Source organism: Orcinus orca, chromosome 21 (genome assembly GCF_937001465.1).
Source record: "Orcinus orca chromosome 21, mOrcOrc1.1, whole genome shotgun sequence".
NCBI classification, from domain to species: Eukaryota; Metazoa; Chordata; class Mammalia; order Artiodactyla; family Delphinidae; genus Orcinus; species Orcinus orca.
Window position 1 is genome coordinate 12,980,863 of NC_064579.1, and position 20,498 is coordinate 13,001,360.

At 35.0% G+C, this 20,498-nt stretch overlaps 1 protein-coding gene across 3 annotated transcripts in view; it reads right to left on the bottom strand.

Moving 5' to 3' along the window:
* Positions 1 to 20,498, bottom strand: part of TNKS (tankyrase) — a 176,695-nt gene that overhangs the window by 133,566 nt on the left and 22,631 nt on the right. For all 3 annotated transcript variants that reach the window (XR_004475386.2, XM_004277152.4, XM_033400604.2), the window contains exon 2: positions 18,426 to 18,650. Coding sequence is in view for 2 of the 3 variants with exons in the window: in XM_004277152.4 (XP_004277200.1) it covers positions 18,426 to 18,650 (225 nt within the window). In the remaining variant the exon portion in view is untranslated. The remainder of the gene's footprint in view (positions 1 to 18,425; positions 18,651 to 20,498) is intronic.

Sequence of the window (20,498 nt, forward strand, 5' to 3'; positions counted from 1 at the left end):
AATTACGAAAAAGCATTTAAGTATAGTTTTCACTTTTAATGGCAGAAACCCTCCTATTAAGATATAGTAAATTCTTTGTTATGTGAATTTTAGAGCTACATTAAAGGTCTAAAACTGTTCCTCACAATGAACACTCTATTTTAAAAGAAGTTATGTTTATGTTAAAATGTTTTGCAAGTATTTCATAGTCATCTTACTCTTTTTTTTTTTTTTTTTTTTGCAGTACGCGGGCCTCTCACTGTTGTGGCCTCTCCCGTTGCGGAGCATAGGCTCCGGACGCGCAGGCTCAGCGGCCATGGCTCAGGGGCCCAGCCGGTCTGCGGCATGTGGGATCCTCCCGGACTGGGGCACGAACCCGTGTCCCCTGCATCAGCAGGCGGACCCCTCAACCACTGCGCCACCAGGGAAGCCCCATCTTACTCTTTTAATTAGAGTACAGAAATACTCATTTGACTGAGTTTCTAAAATTAAATCACACAAAGCACCAAGTTTAGCAAATAAAATTTTTAATTTTGGAGCAAAATACTAAGAGACCAAATTTTAGCTAGCTATAATCGTCAATGCATAAGACAAAAGATATACAAACTTCTAATACATGAAAAGATGCTCAATATTATTATTCAAAAGAAAATGCAAATTTAAAAGATGGGCAATGACCCATCTTTTATTATTAATGGTATTCCATATTAATGAGAATGTACTAAACTGGAACTCTCATCCATTGCTGGTGGGCCTGTAGAGTGGTATGTAACTACTCTGGAAATCAATTTGGCAATTATTATAAAGGTAAATATACACTACTGTATGTTCTAACATCCTACTTTTAGATATTTATCCAAGAGGAAAAGAAATATGTCCATACAAAACACCTGCACATGAAAATTTCATATGTTTATTTAGAAAAGCAAAAAAATGAAAAACATCTCAATATTCATCAACAGGTAAAAGGATAAGCAAATTGTAGCATATCCATACAAAAGAATACTACTAAGCAATAAAAAGAAATAAACTATTGACTCATACTAGAGGGATGAAATCTCTACAACATGCTGAGCAAAAGGAGCCATACAGGAAAGAACATATTTCTAGAACAGAAAACTAATCTACAGTGACAGAAAACAGATCAATTGTTCCCTGGGGATGGTGGAGGGGAAGAGAAAACTGACTGCAAATGGACACCAAAGAACTTTTTAGAGTGATAAAACTGCTCTATTAAATTGTGGTACTGGTTACATGGGCGAATACATTTGTCAAAACTCGTCAATATTATATACTTAAAATGGATGCATTTTATTTCATTATCTCAAACTAATTTTATGTTGTAATTCAATAAAGCTGATTTTTTAAAAGCTCAATAGAGGGGTTTAATCGCAGATTAGATAAATCTGAAGAGAAATTTATTGTCCTGGAAAACATGTCAACAGATCCAAGAATGCTGCAAGGAGAAATAATCATGGACAAAGGATGGAGTGAGAAGGTCTAATATGTTGTCATCAGTCTTAAAAGAAACACATACATATTTGAAGAGATAATGCCTAAGATTTTCCCATAACTAATAAGAGACACAAATTTATACGTTCAAGAAGCTCAAACAGGATAAACTCAATGATACAGAAAAATATATTACACATATAAATTAGGAACTACTATAAAAAATAGTTGATAATTCAAAAGAAAGCAATAAGTTTTAGAGTAATACGTCAGAGGTAAATAATTTGTGAACCTATCCTAACTATAGTGTATGTTATACTATATAGCAGATGTTAAGCAATGATTTAACTATAAATCTGTTTCCATGTATATTTGCAAAAAACGATATTTTTACAAGTGTAAAAACACCATATTCCTATTCTTGGGATAAATTTAATTTAGGTAACATCAATTAAATTATGTTATACCTTAAAAATTACTTTAAAATAAATGTTAATAGCATTAAATACATTCCTACAAACACTACTCTAGAACCAAGATATATAAGGACTGACTAGGCAAATCAAAGAAAACTCTTTGATATAAATTTAATATTTATTTTCATCTGCAAAATTTTTTGTTTTAAAAATATTTTATTTCCTCTTTATATTTTTTAGAATTCTCTTCCTTTATTAAGATCCATCTTCTTACCAGCACTTTCCACCCCCAAATAAACTAACTATTTAAATCCTTCAAATTCTAACATTCATAGGAGATAAATACTGGTTCTACATACCAAATTAAATTTGGGACTCAGAAAGAATGATCAGTTCTATTCCCTGTCAACACACTCAGGCTAATCAGTAAGTTTCTCTCAACATAAACTAGACTCATGTTGATTTTTTTTTGATGCTCAGTGGTATCTTTCACTGAATGAGTAGTGACATTCACTGAGTGAAGTAGGCTTCTTTCATCTTAATTAATATCCTTTGGAAAAACCTCTGAGAACCTCATAATATAATGCCTAGCCTAATGTGACCCTACTTATAAAACTCTTCTGAAATGGAGATTTAAGAGCAGGTATTCTGGTATATAATGAACAGAGATCCAAGCAAGCTGGAAAAAAGTTCTGAAGTAATGGTTGTGTGGTCTTAGCTTGGCCTGGTTAGCCATAAATTAAGATGATTAAGTGATCTTCTAGTGCCTAGAGCTACACTGTCCAATATAGTAGCCACTATCCATATGTAAGTATTGAGTCTTTGAAATGTGGCTAGTGAGACTGATGATCTGAATTATTAATTATATTTTATTTTAATTATTTAATTTTAATTAATTTAAATATTAAGTTGATACATGATACACTGGTACATGATTCAGTTATTGGAAGATGTTTAATATGTTTTGAACACCTTAGATATGTGAATCTACTGTTTCAACTGTAAATTTTATTAAATCTAAATACAGATCAAGTATTACTGATGAAAAGTTTGCTTGAATTGAGATGTGCTTTAAGTAGAAGATATACGCTAGATTTCAGAAACCAGTTGAAAAAAATACAAAATTTTTCATTAATAATGTTTTTTAATGTTATATACCATTTTTAAAGGTTATTTCCCATTTACAGTCATTACAAAATATTGGCTCTATTCCCCAGGTTGTACAATACATCCTGGAGCCTATCTTATACCCAACAGTTTGTACCTCCCACTGCCCTAACCCTATATTGCCCCTCCCCTACCTCCCCACTGGTAACCACTCTTACGTTCTCTATATCTGTGAGTCTGCCTCTTTTTTTGATAGATTCACTAGTTTGCTGTATTTTTATATTTCCATATATAAGTGACACAGTATTTGTCTTTCTCTGACTTATTTCACTTAGCATAATAATGTTCTATACTCATATGTTGAAATAATATTTTGTATATGCTGCTTTAAGTAATATATTATTAAATTAATATAACCTGTTTCTTTTTAATGTGGCTATTAGAAAAATTTAAATTACATTCATGTCTGGCATTATATACCTACCAAACAGCACTACTCTAGAGCAGAGTGAACTACTGACATTTTGGACCAGATAATTATTTACTGCAGGTGTAGGGTGATGGCTCCAACATGGTGCCCTGGAGACTCTGCAAGTATCCTCACATGCTAAGCAAAGACTTGAATCACAGTTCATCTGTGTCTTGGTGCAAATGCCTTGTGACCTCTGGAAATGAAGGATGAGAGACTTGCAAGGAGCTACTGTGAGGCCACCTTCCACTCACCTCTCTACCTTCCCTCATCACTTCCCACTTCTGATGAGGTAGGGTAGGGGGCTTTCTTCATCTCCCCTTCTATTGGCTCTTCAGCAACAGAGGATCCCACAACTTGTGCTGCAGTCATTCAGCCCTTCTCCTCTCAGTGTCATCCTTTTTGCTGTATAGTACAAGGACCACAAGGAGCTGGCACTTGTGGCATCGTTTCTAGTCAAATTAGTCAGGCTCTGGCTTTGGCCTTGGCTTGTCTTGCAACATGAACTTGCAACAGTAGGGAGTAGCCCTGGGCATTGAAAGATGATAACAGCACCCCTGACCTCTACCCAATTGATGTAAACAGCCCTCACCCACTGTGACAACCAAAAATGTCTCTAGATATTGCTAAATATCTCCTCAATGGGCAAAACTGCTCCTGGCTAAAACCACACCTACTCCCCGCACTCACACTCAAACACACACACACACACGAACTTTTGTGAGGTGGAATACATGAAGCTCTATGCTTCTCCCCTCTCAACACTTTTACATATTGGGTTACTGCATTAGATTTCATTTGAAGGAAGATTTCTGTGGTTTAATAACATAATAGGAAATAAACAAATAGTAAATCAATAAAATAGTAACTAGTGCTTTTAAAAACAGTAAATAATAGTAAAAGGTAAATAATAAAAATGATTTCTAAGGATTCTTTTAATTTTAAGATGCTGTGACTTATGAATATATCTTTGAGTACTGACTTTATCAATTAGAGGGCTTTTTTTTTTTTAATTACAAGGGAGAAAAAACTACTTTAACTGGCTTAAACAACACGAAAATTTATTGAAGAATAGAGGCATCTCATCAAAAGCAAAGGCAGAAACATGTCCCCAAATTTATCCTGCTGCTGCCTATCCCTGTCTCCCAGCTTTATTGCCATCACCCTCGGCTACAGACAATACATATACTTGTACTATCTGAACCTTAATTCCAAACTCTCATTAAAGAGAATTTGCTCCAGCTTGCCTCAAATCTGGTTCTGGACTTCAAAAGCTTGGCCAGAGAAGCTGGAAGAGGCAATAAAAACAATGGTGATGGGGAAAGAGGCGTTAGTTCTAGAGTACATGGGCGGACCTCAATGGGCATCTACAGCAATAACAGATCTTAAATTTAAAGTATTATGTAGATATGGCTATACATGGTAAATGAATCTTTACAAAAATGTCTCTATTTTACATATTTCTACAGTGTTTTAATGTTTATTACAAATATATATTATTTTTATAATGAGAGAGATATTTCTCCTCAGACAAAAATGATCTTTACACATGCTGTTTAAGTATGTTTGCCAAAACAATACTTCTCTTAAAGCTGCTCTTTAAAGTAATTAATTTGTAACCAATGGAGAAATAAGAATTGGGCAGTTCTTATCAAGCAAACAACATTAAATATGGTGTAGCATTAAATAAACAATTCCAATATAAAATAAATACATTAATTTAGAATCTGTGATAATGCTGAGACTGTAGAAATAAGTCTAAAGTAAAATAGTCAAGAAGTAATTTTCTATTGCGTAAAAGTCCAGGTTTTTAACCATACTTTTTTTAGTCTTTGCCTTTCATACAAAAGTCACCAAAAATTCAGAATTCTGTCAACAACTGGGACTAGCATACTTGTGATACATAATTTTACCTCAAGGAACTATCTGTCTTTATGTGCCTTTGAACTTAGGAAAAAAATGTATTCTTATTTTTTCCTGGTGGGGGACATGGAAAAAAGTTACAAATGGGTTTCCATCTAATGAGGCACATAAAGGCAGATAGTTCATTGAGCTAAAATAAGTTCAAAAAATCAAATTCTCTCCTAAGTCTGCTGCACTTACTAATGGCAAAACACCACAGTTAACAGTTGGTCCTCTGGAACCAGACTGAATGGGTTAGAATCCCAGTTCCGCCACCTCCTAGTTCTGGGACCCCAGGAAGCGACATCACCTCTCTGTACTTCCATTTCCGCACCAGTAAATCAGGAGATAATAACAGTACCTACTCATGGGGTTATTAGGAGGACAAAACAAATAAATATTTAAGGAGCTCTTAGAACAGTGGCTAACATATAGTATACATGTGCATGTAAGAATTTTTTTAAAGACATTAGAAAATATTTAATTACTCAAAAAAGCTAATCCAAGTAAATAAAATTTTACTGAATTTACATAAGACTAGTTCTTTATGATCAAACTTTGGCATGAAATGTTATAATAATAAAAGAATCCTCCAATTAAATTTTGCTCCCATTATCAAGATTTCCTATAAACAGAGAAGACCAAGAATTTTTGAAAAGGTCCGTTACATATGGAGTAACTTAGGTATAGATTATTCTGTATGTGTATATAGCAGATTCTTAAATCCAATTCAATTATATCCTTTTTTCAATAAGGAGTTAAGGCAGGCCCCAATACATCTGGGAAATCAGCATTATCTGCTTACACAAACCACAATTTATTATAAGATAAAGCAGGCAGTAGAACAAATATAAGAATGATTATAACAAAGCATATCTCCTTTCTACCTGGAAACCCTAGAGAATCAAGTCTAAAAGAAAGCCCTGTCTAGGAGTCAGACAAACCTGGGTTTGAGAATACTGCTCTCTACTTAGCAATTGTCTGGCCTGAGTCAAGTGACTTCACCTCTGTCAATTTCAATTTCCTCTTTCACTACCTTCCTCCAAGGATTGCGGTCATAATTGAGACAATATATATAAACCTAGCTTGGTTCTTTGCACACAATAGGAACTCAATAAACACCCTATCCCTTCAATCAGGACCTTTTCATCTGCCTTTCAAAAATAGAATCCCATGCACAGAGCGCTAAAAAAATACCAGTTGGATTAAAATAAAGGCAAACTGGTAACAGCCCTAGGAACAATGAATTCGTTTGTGCCCAATTATTGTTTTATACTTCCTTGTACTTAGGGGAAGATTACTTTTTCTAATACTTGACTAGAGTCATGTAAATAAAACACTAATAAGTAACAAAGTAGATATTATAGTCTGACCACGTAAGTTTATAACAGGATGACAGAATTTTTACAGTTCTAGGGACAGCAACCACATGCAAAAGGTGCTTCCCAATCTCTCTGAGAGAAGTTTCACCCGCCTTTCTGAGTCCACACCTAAATTGTTAAGAGCTGAGTAAGGCCTCAAGGACTTACTAGCATTTCCAGGCAAATTCCCCCACTATAAAATATTAAGACCAATTCAGTTTTAGTGCTACAGTTTTAGTGATACAAGGTTTAAAGTCACATGTTTGAAAACATTTTTCACAAGGAACACAGGGTTGAGCCAGTACCATAATATTCTGATTCTGCTTTGAATTTTAGTTTCTTAAGAAATAATATCACAACTATTATTTTCCTATGTCTCTAAGAATTCAAATGATTGGAACCTCAATATACTGTTGTACTTTCAACCTGAAGGAGGCAAAGAACATAACTGTTAAGTTTTCATTCTTTGGGAAATATATCAAATAATTTTTTTAATGTAGCTTGTTTTCGATAAATTATCCTATGAGTGATATTCTTAATGACAGTATTCAATCACGTTTCTCACATCCCACCTGAGCTCCTTTCCCCACAGTGAGGAGGAAAAGAATGCCTTTTTCTTTTAACAGAGTTCCTCCTTTGCTCTTTCCCTTCTCTCATTCCTAGAGGGCTGCAATTTTCAGAAACAGCAATTATGATGCCCTCTAGCAACTTGAAGAACTATTTACTCATAATTAATTTGCCTTTAAAAACTTATCATTGTTCACATCTCTTTGCATTTGTCAAGCTTTCATACGCTTTTTACTTAGTCACAGCAAATCACTAGAACTTCATACTCCTGCTATTGATGTATTTGTGGGGAAAATGTTTATGTTACGATAATTTTCCATTATCCTACCTGCAATGTCTCTGCTAAGTTAAAAGGCATAAACTGCCATTTTTAAAAAAGTTTCATGTCTTATCAAATCATAATTCAAGTTTACAAAGTAACAATGAATATGAAACAAAGGACATAAACTAATTCACATTGAAGGCAACAAAGAGCCACGTATCTGTCATTACGTTTTTACCGAGTGTCAGAATACAGAAATGATCTCTGAGAACACCTTATGCTGCCACCCAAGGGAAAAGAGAGTGGAAGGAAACAAGCACTTGCTGAGGCTCTACCTGCTTTATTATTTCATTTAACTTTCCATAACAACCTGATGCAGTAGGTCTGATGCCCACCTTACACGTGAGAAATTGAGGCTCAAAGCAAGTGAATTATTTGTGGTAAAGGGGAATTCATACTTAATTCTAAAGCCAAGCATTTAATTTCTACCTTATCATTCTACACAAGTAGAAGCCAAGATCACACCAGAACTGTAACTCAAGCTTTCTTTCCTTCATGTGAATTCTAAAGGGCACATCTATGCATCTGTCCTAAATACCTTCCTCCAGCGACCAATGTCCTCTTCCTAACCCCATCCAACAACCCCCTGTGGGAAAGCAGGCAACCAGACTCTGCAGTAACACCAAGGCAGCCAGGGTTCCATTTTAGGAGACCCACTAGAATACTTCCTTCTCTTGTTCCCTCCATCCTCATACTCAAGTACAAAAGATTCTTTCAAAAGATCAACGCTCAAAATTGTGCCCCCCAAAGGCAAAATGAAATACATGCCCTCTATCTGTAACCATGATTATTTGTACCACAACAAATACAGAAATTTTCAGGCTTGACACAAAATAAACATAGATTTGGACACACTGTGGGATTTCTTAATGTCTTATTTGTACTGTCATACCTGAGGGCAGAATATGAAACAACTCACAATAAGGTTACATTCTTAATCCTGGATTCTGTTTACAGATGAAAAGTCTAACACCCACCCCCATCTAAAAAAAGAGAATTAGCAGATTTAAATAACTGAAGAACTAAAACAACAAAAATACATAACATTTTTTTAAAGCCTGAAACTGCAATTATTATACTTAACAACTTTCTAGTTTGGTCAGCTGAAAATGGGGAGTGAGAAGGACTCCATGAGTCTTTATCTCCAATCTGGGCCTGCCTCTGAAATCTCAGTTACCAGGGAACTGTACAAAGCAAGGACACAGTTTTAATATACATGCGTTTCAGATAACATGATAACCATGTAAAGAGAACCCACTGGTTACATGAGCCATTTGCCTCAAATACCACTTTCATACAACACCAAACTTAAGCCATGCATCTCACTGAAATCCATAGACTGTTTTGGACAATCATGTTTAATCTAAAAGTAAGTGCAAACATATAATTAATTAATTTAACAGACAGTCTTGAGCAGTAAGCAAAGCATTACATCACTTTTTAAAATGTATGAGGTGTTTTTTTGGTTCTTCTTTTGTTCTTGTTACTTGACCTTTTTCCCCCTAATTTAAGCATCTTTGATATATTTCTTAAGTGCTTAGGAGAATAAAGACATTCATTCTGGGAATTTTAATAAAATACAATGAACAAATATCAAACTCTCTATATAAACATATCAATATATATTTAACACCATTAACCAGAATGCCTACTAAAGTAATCCCAAATATATCAGGTAAATGCATAAACACTCTAACCAGGGATTATTTCAGAAGGGAAAAACTGCTATCATTTTTGGCTCTTCTCCTTTTTAAGGATACAAGTATGGAATTTTGCCATTTTTTTTTTTTAGTTTTTATGAAAATGCTACATTGAGACTTGTTTAAAAGATCCCAATTCAGTTTTTATATGGAAAAGTAATGTTAAAAATGCCAAAGGGAGGGCTTCCCTGGTGGCGCAGTGGTTGAGAGTCCGCCTGCCGATGCAGGGGACACGGGTTCGTGCCCCGGTCCGGGAAGATTCTACATGCTGCGGAGCGGCTGAGCCCGTGAGCCATGGCCGCTGAGCCTGTGCGTCCAGAGCCTGTGGGTCCGGAGCCTGTGGTCCGTAACGGGAGAGGCCACAACAGTGAGAGGCCCGCGTACCGCAAAAGAAAAAAAAAAAAATGCCAAAGGGAAGTATTCTTGCAGAAAAAGGGAAGAGAGAGAAAAATGAAACAAAAGCAAGTGAAACAAATTCTCAAGACTTCACTGAATTTTCAATGAATTTTTACAAAGAGTAAGGAAGGTGTGGGAAATGACTTTTCTTAACCTAGCTCATTTATGGATGGCATATGGATAGATAATGTGACAGACTAAATCAAGAGCCCTAATAGAGTACTCCAGCAGCTACATTTCTTTGATTCTTATTAAGAAGCTCTAGCTTTCCAGTAGTTTATCCTAAAGTAATCAGGGTTTACATATGTAATTAATGAAAATGATAGTCTCTATAGTACTGTTTATAAAATAGTGAAAAATCAGAAATATTCTAAATGGCCTAATATAGGTGAATGATTTTAAAAGTGGTTATTTCTATATAATTCTTGACTGCCTTTAAAAATGAGATTAGAGGGCTTCCCTGGTGGCGCAGTGGTTGAGAGTCTGCCTGCCGATGCAGGGGACACGGGTTCGTGCCCCGGTCCAGGAAGATCCCACATGCCGCGGAGCGGCTAGGCCCGTGAGCCATGGCCGCTGAGCCTGCGCGTCCAGAGCCTGTGCTCCGCAATGGGAGAGGCCACAACAGTGAGAGGCCCGCATACCACAAAAAAAAAAAAAAAAAGAGATTAGACAAAAATATTCACTGGTAATGAAATATGGTCATAACACAAAGTGAAAAAATAAGAAAACAGCATGCATGGAATGATCTCATTTTTATGTAGAAAGGACTATGGACACAGGTACACTGACTATAACAGCCCTATCCAATAGAACTTTCTACAATGATGGCAATTTCAATATCTACACACTCTGATAAGGTAACCAATAGCCAGATATGGTAATTAAGCACTTGAAATGTGGCTAGTACAACTGAGGAATTAAATTTTCAATTTTTTACATTTTAACCGATTTTCATTTATTGGCTACATAAATCTAAATGGACAGAAAATGAGGTGTGACAATTATTATCAGTGTACTTGCTAATTTTTTTTAAATGAACATCTATTACTTTTAATATTACTGTTAAGACAAAACCCAGAAAGCTGTTAATCTTCAATGTATTATATTTGAAAAGACAAGAATGTACCAGAAGCAGTCCCACCCTTCTCTCCCCCCACCCTCAATCCCATGCCACTCCCAAGTTCCAGGACTTTTCATCAAAGGACCATGGAAGTGATCAGGTAATTTAGTAAAGGAGAAAGATTTATATGATCTAAAGAGAAACACGAGTGTGTAGATAAGGTAATTTAAAATAGAGTTTGAACAAGGAAAGTAAATATATCTTTCTAGATAAAAGATACATAAAATAGAGTTGCCTGGAAATTATGAAAGAGATACTACTTTAGGAGTGAGTTATAATAATAAAAACAGTTTAAGCTTTAGTAAATAGATTATCTTAAGATTTTGTTTTTGTTTTTGTTTTTAAAGCAAGGTAAAATTACCACTTTAAATTTGTTAAATATTAGATGATCTAAAAAGCTGAACTAAGAATAAAGAAGGATTTGTTTGGCACATTTAAAGAATGAAATTAGTTTTTTATTCTTAAAATACACTCAAATAAATCTCACTAAGCAGAGAGAACTTTCTGTTCTTAGTCAAGAAAACATTTCTTATTATAACAACTTTATATCAGCTCTACAGACTGTGGCAAAGTAACAGCTTTCTCCTTTCTTCACTAGTAAAATGGTAGGTAATTTGAATCATCTGCTTCATGCATAGGTTATAAATATTAGTGAAATTGTTTGGTTAGGTACTTTGGGCTGCCTCAAGGGAAAACACTGTATTATGTATCATGTAACCAAAGCAATTTTTGGTAAATGTACCAACATCACCTTTTTCTTTCTTCTCCCTCCCTGTCTCAACTCTTCAGTTCATGACAGGAGAACTCATGGGTTTAATCTACAAGTAACAACAAAAAGTGTATGACTGCCCATTCCTTATAGAAAATCCATAACCAGAAGTCAATGCATGCTCGGAACCAATATTCAACAACCCATCCTTAATGAAGAATGACGATTTGACAAATGGTAGATTATCTACACATAATTTATATCTGACTATACGTTTTATATTTGTATATAAATAGAGGATTATCTGACATGCTGCAAATTCACATAACTTTAAAATAAAAGAATCTCAAAATACCACCTAATCAAGAAGAAGTAGAGGGCTTCCCTGGTGGTGCAGTGGTTGAGAGTCCGCCTGCCGATGCAGGGGACACGGGTTCGTGCCCCGGTCTGGGAAGATCCCACATGCCACGGAGCGGCTAGGCCCGTGAGCCATGGCCTCTGAGCCTACGCATCCAGAGCCTGTGCTCCACAACGGGAGAGGCCACAACAGTGAGAGGCCCGGGTACCGCAAAAAAAAAAAAAAAGGAGTAGAAAATTACTCAACTTCCTTATCCACGTTAACACAAAGTAATGCAAAAAAGCCAGAGAGAACCTAGTCATCTTCCTGTGAATTGCTCTGTCATTCCACACACATTTCTTGAGTATACAATTAGATACCAGCTATAGGCAACAAGAATACAAGAATAAATGAGACAATTATTGTTAGTTCCTTACCACAGAAGCCTAACAATAGGATCAGCCAAGAAGAACCAAGTACAATCTCAGCAGAATACCAAAGGTGCACATAACAAGACACTAACTGATTGGAAGCATGCTCAAAGTGACACCTTACCTGATTCAGTTTAAGAGACTGTCACTTGACCCTACAGCTGCATTGGAAAGCAAATATATTTTGATTACAACAATTTTAGTTTAATTCATCACTATGCACATACCACTTGTATATGCTAATTATTAAGTAGGAAAGCACTTTGAACTGTGTTTATGACCCTGATTCACTTGGGGATCAGCTCCAAGATATTTTTCTCTGTGATGGTAACCAAACAAGTCATTCTTCGTAACCATTTCTTTATTGTTTACTTAGGAATTCAATTTCATAAATAGAGTGTAGTCAGTCAGGGTAGTCTAGGTTATGGCCAGTAACAATGTTCTCCATAATCTCAAAGGTTTATTAGTAAAATAAGTTCATTCCTTGCTTCTGCTACAAGTTGGAAAGTGATAGCAGGGGAGTTCCCTCACTCATAGACCCAGGCTGAAAAGGACTCTATGTAAAAATGTGATCCCTAAATAACAAAGGTAGGAAAAAATAAAATATGGTAAATGGTACTCTGGTCCTTAAAACTTGTGCTCCAAAGTTTATATTTGGCTCCCAACTCACATTTTGTAGGAAAAAAAAAAAGGAAAGGAAATATACTATTGAGTGGACAGATAGCTACTCTACTCCGAGATGCCAATGAGAACTAGAGGTTAAGACTACACCAGAACTATAAAGACTGTCTTTGAACTACTTAAACTGCTTATAATTCCTGTCTCAATATTGCGGGAATATGAAAAACTATGACCAAAGCCAGTGACATGAAGAAACAGCTCAAAGAACATCTGTGTGTGTCTTTTGATCTCAGAAGAGCCAAGGGATAGCACAAACCAAAAAAAAAAAAAGTTTAAGTATTACAAATTAATGTCTTCCTTCACAGAAAGATTTCATGCAACAAGTTATTAAAAATAACCTATTTCCCTAGATTCTAGAAATATACTTCCAAATAGTAGGGGCAAACAATGTTATGACAGAAATAACCATGCATATTTTGGATAATTATTTTTTAATTAAACAAGATCCACCTGACTTTTAAATCTTAAAAATGAGCCACATAATACATTCAATTTTTCATTATGGGGTAGCCAATTCTTTCATTTTAATTTTTAAAAGTGTATCCTAAGTTATCATAAGGCACTTCAAGCAGAGACCCTTAAACCAAAACCTGCTTTCCTGAATTTCTGCAATGTATTGATAATTAAAACTATAATCTTATTTCACTATAAACTGTGTTTAACCTAAGAATAATTGTCTATTAGATACCTCACCTTATTATTCCAGTGCTGGGAAGACACCAAATACTTTTTCTATTTTAACTGACAAATTGGACTTCAACCAAAATTGAAAACTTTTGCTTGCCTGAAGACACCATTAAGAAAATGAAAGGCAAGATTGGGAGAAAGGATTCACAATATATAAAGCCAACACAGGTCTATATCCATAACACAAAAAAGAATTCTCAAAACTCGGGAATAATAAGGAAAAAAAGTCAAAAGATCTGAACAGAGACCTCACAAAAGAATACACATAAATGATCAATATGTACATAAAAATATGCTCAACACATTCAGCCATCAGGGAGATGCAGCTTCTTGTAAAATTCAACACACACTTATCATTCCACCCAGCAATCCCACTCCTAGGCATGTTACTAAGTCTTATATCTTACTTGTTTTATCCTTCTGTGGAAACATCATTGATCATCCACTCAAATTTATTTCCTCTTCTTACTACTTAAAAAAATCCAATTTTATTTGGGAAGCAAGGTGCCCAGATGTAGGGGATAAATCATGACTGGTACTAATTCTGATAATCTCATTCCTGTTTGCCAGTGGTTACTGCAGGGGGTGAACATGTAACCTACTTCCGAAAAATGGGCTCTTAAGAGGAAGTTTTCTGGGAAAGATTTTTCTTCTTAAAAAAAAATCTTAAGTAGAAAAAGCCCTTTTTTTACCTCCTCCTTTCCTGCTTTGGATGTTGATGTGAGAATATGATGCTTGGAGCTTGAAACCAAGAGGGAAAAGCTAACATGTTTGCCTATTTATTAGAGATTGTTGAAACTCCTGAGTCAATCCTAAAACCTCATGCAGACTTTCTATCATGTGAGTCAATAAGATTTTATTGTTTAAGCGATTATTGTTGAGGTATTCTGTTATTTGCAACTAAAAGCATCCCAGATAATACACATCCTACTCCATTTCAAGAAAAAGGGCAAAAGACATGAAGAGGCATTTTACCAAAGAGGAGATACAGATGGCAATAAGCATGTGAAACATCACTAGCCATTAGGGAAGTGTAAATTAAAACGCTGTTGAGCTATTAGGACAGCTAAAATAAAAGATAGTGACAATACAAAATCCTGGCAAGGGTGCAGAGAAACTAGATCTCTCATACATTGCTGTTAGGAATGAAAAATCATGTAACACACTGGAAAATACTATGACAGTTTCTTTAAAAAGCTAAACATATACTTACTGTATTACCCAGCAATCACACTCCAGAGCATTTATCTAGAGAAAAGAAAACTCATCTCCACATAAAAACCTGTAAACAAATGTTCACAGGAGCTTTATTTGTAATAGCCAAAAAGTAGAAACAACCAAAATGTTCTTCAATTGGTGAATGGCTAAACTATGGTACATCAACACCATGGCATAATAATCAGCAATTTAAAAAAAAATCTGGAAGGTCAAGTGAAAAAAAAAAAAAAAGCCAATCTCAAAAAATTATATACTGTATGATTCTATTTATATAAAATTCTCAAAATGGTAAAATTATACACATGAGAACATATTAGTGGTTGCCAGGGGTTAAGGATGTGGGATGGGGAGTAGGTCATTATAAAAGTAGGCTATAAATAAGTAGAATGAGGGGGATCTTTGGGGGAGTCTGATAACATGTTCTGTATCTTGACTGCAGTAGTAGTTACATGAATCTCAACGTGTGATTAATGGCATAGAACTATACACACTGTACCAACACTAGTGTCCTATTTCTGATACTGTATTATGATTCCATAAGATGTAACCACTGGGGAAAACTGGGTGAAGGATAGATACATGGATCTTCTTGTACTATTTTTGCAACTTCCTATGAATCTATATTTCAAAATAAATGTTAAAAATACATAATAGGGCTTCCCTGGTGGCGCAGTGGTTGAGAGTCCGCCTGCCGATGCAGGGGACACGGGTTCGTGCCCCGGTCCGGGAAGATCCCACATGCCGCGGAGCGGCTGGGCCCGTGAGCCATGGCCGCTGAGCCTGCGCGTCCGGAGCCTGGGCTCCGCAACGGGAGAGGCCACAACAGTGAGAGGCCCGCGTACCGCAAAAAAACAAAAACAAAAACAAAAACAAAACATAATAAATGCCTCTTATTATGTAAAGAGTTAAATATAATAAAGCAATATGATATTTTAAGATCTGTGGTTTACTGGGAAACACAACAATCTAGCAAGGGCAACACAACAATCTAGCCAAGACAACATACAGGAGGCTTTCTTAGTTTTATTGACCCATTATGCAAAGATTTATAGATTCAGTTGTATAAGAAATAGATGAGAAATGTATTTTCTATTTAATTTAATAAATATTTTATAATTCTGTGAATATTCTGTATTATTTAGACCTTAGACTCTATAGTATACAATTGATGGTTTCCTAGACCATCCTAGCCTGGTTTCCTAGACCATCCTAGCCAATGTCAACTCATAAGAGGTTACGAGCTAAAAGCTTAACTTCAACTCCCACCCAAATATCAAACACATTTATGTCCTTATAATGAGTCCCACACAATCTTATTGATCATCATCAATAAAATGGTGACCAATTCTACTATGATCAGTGGAACTGAAGATAAAGCGTGATGTGCTAACTTATGACGTGTAAAGCCTTTTGAATCCACAACTGGTTGAAACAAATCTACATCTCCAAAGCACACAACATCAGTAAAGACATGCTCCTTTGCAATTTTTAACGGATAAAGTAAGACATCAGTAGTTTTCAGTGGAAAAAAAAAGGGTTTGATCACTTCAAGAGGAGAATCTATAATATCAGAATCACAATCATCAATAAAAATATTCAAAAAACTTAAATTTTAATTAAATTTTAATTAATTTTAATTACTTAAAAGTTCTTTGGGCAATAAAGAATGCCTATGCTTGCCTGTGGGAGATTTAGGAAAACAAAGTATATAGTTTAGATACAAGTATCACTGCACTCAGAATTAGAAAGGCCTCATTCAATTCTGCCCATGCAAGAAAATGACCCAAAAGGAATATTTATAATATAGCTTTATATTAAGAGTTTGGTTTTATATTCTAATGTTTATAGAAGTATATATTTATATTTTTAGTTATGGAATGAATTTTAGTATTTTTATGGTAGGAAATGGGTTGTCTGAAACTGAACCTCAATTTATAACTGACATTCAAAAAACCAATAAATGAACTTAGATAAAAGGAGCATTTTCATTATATACTTTTGGGAAGTGGATTTAGGAGGAGGAGAGGAATATTAATTTCAATAAGGTATTAAAAGCACTGATAGAATGAAAAATTCAGAGAGGTACAGGTAGGAAAATAGAACACTGAAGCCTAAAAGGGATAATATTCCAAGAAGGTAAAAACTATATAAAATTCTATAACTAATGACAGAAAAATCCAATGGATATGACAAAGTGAAGCAAGAAAGGATGAAAGTAGGGAAGTTGAAGGTCTAGAAGATTAGGTAAGAATAAATGTCAAGTTCAATAATTGTTATCACTTAGTAACTTATCACAAGTAACTTAAGATGTTTAGTGGTCAGAGAATATGTGGTAAGTTCAAGCTTTTTGGGTTACTTTTATGAAATGACTTAGTCTAGGACATGGCTGTTTTAGTGAGAGACATAGGAGGAAATGGGTAAATCAAGTGAAAATGGAAGATGTCAAAGATCAAAAAGGATAAGGTGTCCAAAGGGTCACATCAATGGATGGTGAAGTGACAAAGGATAATGAGAGAGAATGGGATAAAGAAGTTTTGTCAGGCAATGCAATAATTTGAGGAACACTAAAAAATATATTTGAGGCTGGAAGAGATGGCTATGAAGAGGGAGAAAATCTTAATAATGGCACTGCCTCTGTACCTTTAAAAATGACATATGTATTTGAGTTTTATCATAAAAATATCTGACTAAACAAATGGATGCCATTCAGGAAGACAACAATTATGTAAATCAACCTGCCACAGGCTAAACGAACATCCACCACCTTAAGTTTCAAGAAGGAGATGATACACTCAGGAGAAATTATGCTTGTTCTCTAGAAGCTTGTTTTAGATTCAAAATGAAAGAGTTTATAAAATATAGCAAAATCTAAAAATATATATACTTAGATACATATAAAATAGAAAGACATGCTGATTGAATACAATTTCATATAATCACAATACTTAAAATCGTTGAAAATTTCAATTTTGTTTGAAATTGCTTTTTCTCTAGACTATGGCACATGTTGAAAATATTAAGCCTTGAACTACTGTATTCAAACCACTCAGAGCTTTTCCAGTGCTAATAAAATAGCTGGTGTTCAATTTTAGTAACATAAAGAAAAAGGTTTTGCCTTAGTACTACATGACTTTCCTTGAATCAACCTAAAACCTCCAAATATGTCATCCAGTTCAGTTAGAACTTGTACTTTATAATGGTTCTCATTGATGCTAGGATGGAAAACTTGCAGTCTTTTAAAGAGACTGTAAATTAACTAAAGTTGATAACAGTAATCCATCAAAATTTAGTTCCACACCAGTGGACATTTGCCTCACATTTGGAGAGTTAATGTTGCGAAACTTGTTCTTAACCAACTTTAGATTTCCATCTCTCTACTTCCCCTTGGTGGAAAAGAATTGTTTCTAAGAATAAGTAATAAAGCCTTCTTTATTTATTCTCTGGGAACACTATTTCCACTGCAATAAAAAACAAGGAAAAAGTTACCCTTCTTCCTTGTGTAAACCTTCATTTAAAATGTTACACCTGTCAGGCTGATAGTACAATTTAGATATCAACAAATAATACTTACCAATACATACATCGATCTTTCCTTTAATAGCAGCTTCATGCAGAGGGGTATAGTTCCAGTTATCCCTGGCATTTGGATCAGCTCCTTGGCACAGTAACAGACTCACAACCTCAGCATGGCCAAAAGAACAGGCATTATGAAGCGGGATGAGACCACCATCATCACGAGCATGGACATTAGCACCCATCTGCAATAAGTGTTCTACGACATCCTTCCTTCCAAAACCTAAAACGGAAGAGGGAAAATATTTTATACTGTACGTCAATTTTGTAAAAAGAACCATTAGAATTCCTTTAACAATACCAACAAATGCGAACAACTGAAGTACTGTGTTCTACAGCAAAAAGGTAAAAAAAAAAAAAAAAAGTTGCCATTCAAATGGATTCTCTCATCTCACAGAACTTAGAACTAAGAAAGCTCTTCCCTTAATTTGCTCAGTTCCTTCAAAAAACATTTCTTCAACATCTATTATGTGCTGGGCAACTGTGCTAGAAATGTAAAATGAATGAGGCAAGAGTCCTGTCCAAGGCATTCACTTTCCCCTCATGCTTCACAAGACAAAATCATATGTATAAAATCCATCTCTACATTTTAATAAAGGTTATTTAAATACCAATGACAACCAAATCTAAGCCAAATCACAACACTCAACATTACACTAGGGCAACTGGAGAAGAACATATGGAAACCAGAAATACGCGGTGATAGTTTGGTTACAAGATATTTGAAAAGGAAGAAATAAAGATAATGCCATAACATCTATCTTGGGACTGGTAGCCAAACTAAATGAATGGGTGGTTAGGTGAAACAATTCAAGCTTGGATTTACTGAGTTGGAGGAAATTTTATGACAAACAAGTGAGAATGCAGGCATTTGGAAATACAGAGCCAGAACACTGGTGAAAAGTATCACAATTTTCAGACAGAAAAATGGCGGGGGGTTGTCGGAAGAGCTAGAAAAAAATCTAAAGCACTGTAAGGACTAGGCAAGCACTGAGAAAGGTAAGGAAAACCAAGAAAACACATCATTATGGAAGTCAAAGGGCAACAACACTATGCAAAGTCCAACATGATGAGCATTTAGTGAGGTCAATGGAGAATGGAAAAGAACAGTTATTTTGACAATTTGAAAGTCATTATAGTACTGTGATGAAGTTACAAGCTACATTGCAATGCGTTAAAAAAAAAAAGGAAACTGCAAATATTAGTATTTTTATCTTTACAGCTTAATACTTTCATTTATGATCCTTCCTTTCCTACTTTAAATTTAACTAGAACTTAACTGGCTAGGTATCACTACCTCCATGCTATTACTTACCATGCAATGTTGTTAGAAAATGACATCTTAAATAAAACTGAAAAGCAATAAGGGTCCTATCTTCCTTTATTTTATGCATATATAAACTAAATAAATGAGAACTATGTGGAAAATAGAAGGAAAAAGAAAAAGGTTTCTTTCAACGTTATGTCCTCCACACTATCTTTAGAAATCCACTCATTCCAGGAAAGCAGGCTCTAAAAAAAGCCTTCAAAGTAAAAGATATGTTTCCACAGATATTTATCAGAATTAGGTTTCCACAGAAAATATCCTTCAAATTAAGTTGAAAATTTTGGGTGAAAAGAAGTCAATTTCATATTAGTAACTGGAACACCAAAAGTATAGGGTACATGCTAATGTAACTATCACCATCCTGCTGTTTCTTTATTATATGCCGAACTTTACAGATATTACATTCTGTTTAATTCTCTGACTTCAATGTGCCTCCTGCCTCTACTGTCACAGCCCTACTCTCCCACTGGGCCATAGGTGCTTTCTTGACCCATGAAGATTTAGTGATTTTCCTGCTTTATAGATCTGAGTAAAGCCTGAGTGCAAACACACCCTCATCAGTGCATTAACAGTGTTTGAGAACTAATTTCCTTTCTTCACTAATAAATAAAGATAAAATAAGATACTTCTTAACGTATCAATTGGTACTTTAAAAAATATACGTTATAACTTTGAAGCAAAATAGCAAAGAGTGTGTTTACTTTTTACTAAAACTTTTAGATCTAAAATATAAAATAAAACAAA